General features: G+C 42.4%; 1 protein-coding gene across 2 annotated transcripts in view; it reads left to right on the top strand.

The window, feature by feature from the left end:
- Window positions 1-234: 234 nt before the first annotated feature.
- Window positions 235-6,217, top strand: part of Tm4sf20 (transmembrane 4 L six family member 20) — a 12,682-nt gene continuing 6,699 nt past the window's right edge. For both annotated transcript variants that reach the window (XM_029480530.1, XM_021175237.2), the window contains exons 1-2: window positions 235-461; window positions 4,818-4,883. In XM_029480530.1, the coding sequence (XP_029336390.1) occupies window positions 279-461; window positions 4,818-4,883 (249 nt within the window). In that variant the 5' untranslated portion in view covers window positions 235-278. The remainder of the gene's footprint in view (window positions 462-4,817; window positions 4,884-6,217) is intronic.

Raw genomic sequence — 6,217 nt, 5'->3', positions numbered from 1 at the left:
TAAATCAGTTTTTACTTACCTGTATTCATGTGTAAGTTCATCACACAGCAAACATAGATTTTTTTCTATCTGTTTCCCTTCATCCTATCATAATATGATCATTGGTTCCCGTCATAATCCTCATAATAACATCCTGCCCTACTGGACTCTGAACTGCTTTCCACAACTCATTTTTCATAAGTGCTAAACTTTAACCAGAACATTGGGATAAAAGGCCAGGCAGAGAGCTACACGAGCCCAGCCACCCTGAAGAGGTTTCTAACTGAACCAGGAAAGCCATGACGTGCTGTGAAGGGTGGACATCCTGCAATGGCTTCAGCCTGCTCATTCTGATCCTGCTAGGAGTGGTTATCAATTGTATACCCCTGGGGATCAGCTTAGTGGAGGCAGACTCGATTTCTCAAAACCCCATCTCCTGCTATGAGTGGTGGTTCCCGGGAATTATAGGAGCAGGTCTGATGGTGAGTAATACCTACATGAACTGACTTGGAGAAGGGTGTCTGATGCCTTTAACTATGACTTTCAGCCTTGCACAGTTAGGAGTGTGATTACCATCATTTTATAATGTTACATTGTGAAGAATGATAATTTATGTACAGCAAGCGACGACGGTCCATCTTAGGGACCTTAAGGCAAGAAGCAGGTTAGGTCGTTCCCTGTAGCATTTCTTCACAGGTGGGATGATACTTCTGTACTTTATTATGTAACATTAAGGAACTTGAGTTTTTCTTTTTTAAAACATGGTGCTGGTGATGGAACTCGGGGCTTTAACCACTCTGTGGAATATTGTTTAAATCTATTGCCTCTTTTTCTTTGCCCCATCCTGATTTCTAGGTATAGGCAACGTGGCAGCAGTGGGAACTTGCTCTACGGGAATGAGAAGCACCCCTGTGCACGGGTAGCCTTGGAGATGGCATAGTGAGGCTTAGCCTGCTTCTCAAGGGAGCTGGCCTAAGACCTAGAGGTCGAAATCCTGGGTCTCTTTTATAAGATGCTTGGCCATGGTCATGGTGTTTTATCACAGCAATAGGGAAACAACTGAGCCAGCTTCTGACCTCAACGACTTTTGGTTTTGAGTATTTCATAGATCCCAGAAAGCTTCAGAGTTTTATAGTCTGATGATGGTGAATGGGTGTTCCCTGTTGAAATCTGATGCAAGGTGGGACAACACAGATTTCATGCATTCTTAACAGTGAACTATCAGAGTCAGGTTCTCATCGTCTCCTAGAAATTGTGATGCAGCCAGTCTGGGTAGAACACATTTGTAGAATCCAATTTTCAGACCTGGAAGATGCACTCCTAGCAGTGCCCCAGCTGAGACAGGCCATTTAGAAAAACTCAGCTATCTCTAGATATGAATTTGCATTGCCGAAAACACAGGAGAGAATATTTTAAAGATCTGCTACAATTACTAAAGAGCACGGGGTAGTGATGGTACCCATCTACATCTCTTGGGCTTTTTTTTTTTTTTTTAGACAAGGGTTTCTCTGTGTAGCCCTGGCTGTCCTGGAACTCACTTTGTAGACAAACTATTCAAAAAATGTCTCTAATTCCTGTTGCACTGTTTTTTTTTTTTTTTTTTTTGAGAAGCCAAGGAGCCGCAGGACTAAACAGACCAGAAAGGACAGGAGGCATAGAACATTCATTTGTTGACATCTTGCTGGAAAGCCTAGTTTAGCGTACAGCCTGCCTAGTTTCAACCCTACAATCATCTGGGCTGCAATTATCACTTGTACTTTATATACACCAGAAAACAGAAGGCTGAGAATGTTAGCCAGGTCACACAATGGGTGTGAAACCCAGTGCTAGATTTATCTAATGGCAAAGCCAGTTAAAATGCCGTAGCCCTCAGTCTCTGCCTCAGGCCACAGAGGTCAAAGATAAAATCCATAAAGTAAAAGGACCAGGAAGCTGAGTCACAGAAAGGCCTACACACCTGGGAAACACTTGAGAGAATCTGGACTCCTTGTCTTGCCTATTTTGCTTCCCTCCATAAATGTTAACCAAAGGTCATTAGAGCGTCAAACTCATGGAGAAGTCTGATGCTCTCCATATGCAAACCCTCAAGCTGGAGGTTAGCCCGACTAGTAACAGGTGCTAACAGCAGTGCTCTGAAGGCAAGCATACTTTCATGATCCTTGGCTTCACATAAAAGGATGAATCACATCTTTTCGGAGGGGAATTATGTCCCTTGTGACATCTGTCAACTCACTTCTGCAGACACTTTGTAAAGAAGAATTCACTAAGTGTGTTGAGCATTTGGTTACTCCTTAAAACCTTTGGCCAGTTGCTACATTTCAAGTTAGCATCCCTTCAGAAATGGGAATTTTACAGGAAACTGCATATAACACAACCTCGGGGCTCATTACTGATTACTTTATGAAGTCATTTGTTTTATGATTTTATGACCAACCCCAATCAGAGGTGAACCTTTTTATCTTTTGAAACTGTAACCAAGTAAAACATTATGTAGTTAATTATCTTCAAGGTTATCTACTAAGGGGAGGGGGATTGTCAATATAAATGTTACTTGATCAAGCATTAAAAGCATTTTAAAATGTTTGTTGTAAAATATAATCAGAAAGGCTCTTTTACTTTATATAAAGTTAACTATAAGCCTGGTCTTACTCATTCTTTTTATTGATTTTTACCCATTACATAAGGGTACTTTTTCAAAGCCAGTTATTAAAATCTTAGTGGAAATCAAATGGCTATAAGTCGAACTGATTAGACTTCATGCAAACCCTTTACAAAGCAGAGCTTCTGCACTCATGCTGAGCTATGCTTTAAGTGTCGTTCTCACTTTCAAGAGGACTCCCCAGAGTTAGGCTTCTATCACAGTTTTTAACTAAGGCTCTTGTGTGCTTCCTTTATGAAAATGTACACTTTCTAGAACTGGAGGAAAGCCTGGGTTCCTGCCAAGAAAACAAACTGTAATTATTTATGAAAGGAAGAGAAGGAAGACTGAATTTCACAAAATCTTATGCATTCAAATATGTTTAGGAATTCTCAACCCTACCATTTTAATGCAAAAGTAGCCATAGATAATATGCAAATGGGTTAGGGAATCCAATAAAACTTTATTTATAAAAGTGAGGTGACATGGGTGGGGAGTGCATCCTTACCCGTTCTTGTCCTACTTCATTTGTTATAAAAGATCAGAAAGCAGTGTCTTCTGGGAACAACCAAAAAAGCTTAGTGTATACATGATGACAAAGAGTTTTTTCCCTTTCCTTCTGGTCTTTCAGCTATGCACCAGGGTAGCTGGACATCCATACGTATGTGTGGCTTCTGAATTGGAAAGGGATCAGTGTTCAGTGTATAAACAAAGCTTAGCAACAACACAAAGTGACATGAAGTCAGCATGCGATTAGACGGGGTGCCGTGTGCTGGGAAAGCTGCCTTGTGAGAGACGTGAATCTCTTCTAGGAAAACCAGGCAGATGTGGCTTTGGAAGACAATGGGGGAAGGAACAATCAGAGGGAACTTGACATAAACAAGGGTGCTGGGGTTCCAGGAGCCAAGAGTGAGTGGCTTTATGAACTGTAGGTCAATGTGACACCGTGGCTTAGAGACCACATGTCTAGAATGGCTCTGAACTTTCCCTTCTTGGGCAAGTTATACCACCTGTGGTTTGACAGTGGCACAATAGGCCATACGCCAGTGCTCCATTCAAGGATTGTTACAAGGCTGACACAGACCAAAACATGTCACGTTCTAACACCTGGTATGTAGTTACAGAGCCTGCTCATGTTAGCAGAGCAGAAGAGTGGGAGAACCATTCCAGGGTACCTAGGATGCACTGCCAGACACCCATCACAGCTAAAAAAGTCGTAAGTGGAAGGAAGCAACTGATATTCTATGTTCAACGATACAAAACTCTTAGTTAAGTGTTCTGGTCATAGCTGATGGATGTCTTTTTAAAAATAGAAAACTAACTCTTAACAATGCAAAACCATTTACAGCTCTCCTCAGCAGTACAGAATGCACTATACACCAAGCTTTTGCCTGCCTTTAATCCCAGCACTCAGGAGGCATTAGGCAGACAGATCTCTGTGAGTTTGAGGCCAGCTTGGTCTACACAGTGAGTTCTAGGAAGCCAAGGCCTTATCTTGTTTGTACAAACAAACAAACAAACCAAAGACTCCTACTAAACATCAGAGTAAAGTATGGTCAGTGCATATTAGGGATACAGGAGCGGAGAAGGGCATGGGGGACCAATGGTCATTCTCAAATGTAGGCTTGAGAACTCTGGCAAGCTGATGGTAGTCGGATGTCGAATTAAGAGCAATTAACTAGCAGGCGTGGTGGTGACTTGGTCCCTGCCAAAGGCAGGCAAACAAAACCGCCAATTTCCTTCTTCCCAGATTGACATGCTTAATTTACAGGAAATAGATATGGCTGAAGGAGAGGGGAGGGAGAGAACAGGGGAGGGAAAGGTGGAAGGAGTGGGAGACAGCATTAAAGGTAAATTTGGGTGATAGAACCAATTTCTTTTAAGATTCTTTCCAAAACTCATGCACTAATAAGCCACCCTAACTCTACTTAAAATCCACGAGGCTGCAGCCCACAGGGTAAACAGGAACGTGGACAGAAGGCTTCATAGCTTCATAGCTGCTATTGACTCTTGCCCTCTCAGTCTTTATGGCTGAAACTGATGTTAAGGTTCACGATACAATAATGTCAGGTTAGATTTCCTCTTTTGTTCTCCTGGGCTCTGAATTCCCCCGAGGGGCAATAAATGGAAGGTGGTGATGACTGAGTTTTTATCTGATGAGAAGAGATAACACTCATCTTTCCTGAAACTTCCGTTCCAGGCCATCCCAGCAACAACAATGTCCTTGGCAGCAAGAAAAAGAGCGTGCTGCAATAATAAGACCGGGGTGAGTACGGTGCAGCGGGCTTGGAAGCAGAGGGACTGCCGGACTCAGCAGCTCCTGCTGGGCCTCAGGCTTGGGCAACACTGTCGGGGTTGGTTAGTCACGTAAAGAGTGACAAGAGTTTCTTTTTTTCTTTCTTTTTTTTTGTTTTTCGAGACAGGGTTTTTCTGTGTAGCCCTGGCTGTCCTGGAACTCACTCTGTAGACCAGGCTGGCCTTGAACTCATAAATCCACCTGCCTCTGCCTCCCAAGTGATGGGATTAAAGGTATGTGCTACCATGCCTGGCAGATCTTGTTATTGACCAAAACACTGATGGTTAAAACAAAACAAAACAAAACAAAACAAAACAAAACAACAAAAAAACAAACCAACAAATCACCAGGGTAGCATACTTAGAATATTTTCTAAACCCAGCAGACTCCTCTGATTTTCCAGTTCTTGAACAATGTAAGCCAAGAAGCCGATTCTCTAAGGCTGGGATAGACCACTGACAAGCACCCAACCATCATCAATACATGGGGCTGAGTTCAGCGTAAAGGTTTTAAATCAATGGTTCCCAATCAGATGGGAACACACAGGTTATCTCGGGAGATTTCAAAAACACAAGTGCCTGCCTGCATGGTCCCCAAGATTCTGCATGTATAATCTTCCAAAGTACCAGGGGATTCCAACGCGGGGTGGGGTAAGAGCCACTGTCCTAAAGGGAATAATGTCCACAGGAGGTAGGCTGTGGGCTTCCTTTTTAAATCATTACTTTATGTAACGGGTGTTTTGTCTGCATTTGTGTCCATGCCTGTGGAAGTCAGAAGAGGGTGTCCGATTCCGCAGAGCTGGAGTTGTGGAGGGTTGTGAGCTGATGCGTGAGTGCTGGGGACCTGGGGACTGCATCTGTGTCCTCTGGAAGAACAGCAACTACTCTTAACTGTTGAGCCATCTCTCTAGCCCCAGAAAATAAGTTTGGTTTTGTTTGTCTGTTTTTTTGTTTTGTTTTGTTTTGTTTTGTTTTGTTTTGTTTTGTTTTAACAGAGCCTGCTTCTGGCATTTCTGTTTATTTAGGATTACAATAATCACTTTAACCACAGTGTTTATAGTCTCTGTTCCTAGTACTTTGGTTTCTATTGTTCCTAAACTACCATACCTTGGTGCAGTTTGACTTGACCTCACTTCTACGTGATACTCACAAGTTCTCCAGATCTCCTGGTTTATTTCTGATTCTCTTAACTGGAAAAGTATCTGAACACTTAAACTTTTCTCAAATCCACTTTTTTTTAATTAGATATTTTCTTTATATACATTTCAAATGCTATCCCGAAAGTTCCCTATACCCTCCCCCGCC

The sequence above is a fragment of the Mus caroli genome, chromosome 1 (assembly GCF_900094665.2).
Source record: "Mus caroli chromosome 1, CAROLI_EIJ_v1.1, whole genome shotgun sequence".
In the NCBI taxonomy this organism is placed as follows: Eukaryota; Metazoa; Chordata; class Mammalia; order Rodentia; family Muridae; genus Mus; species Mus caroli.
This window is presented reverse-complemented; position numbering and strand designations above follow the sequence as displayed.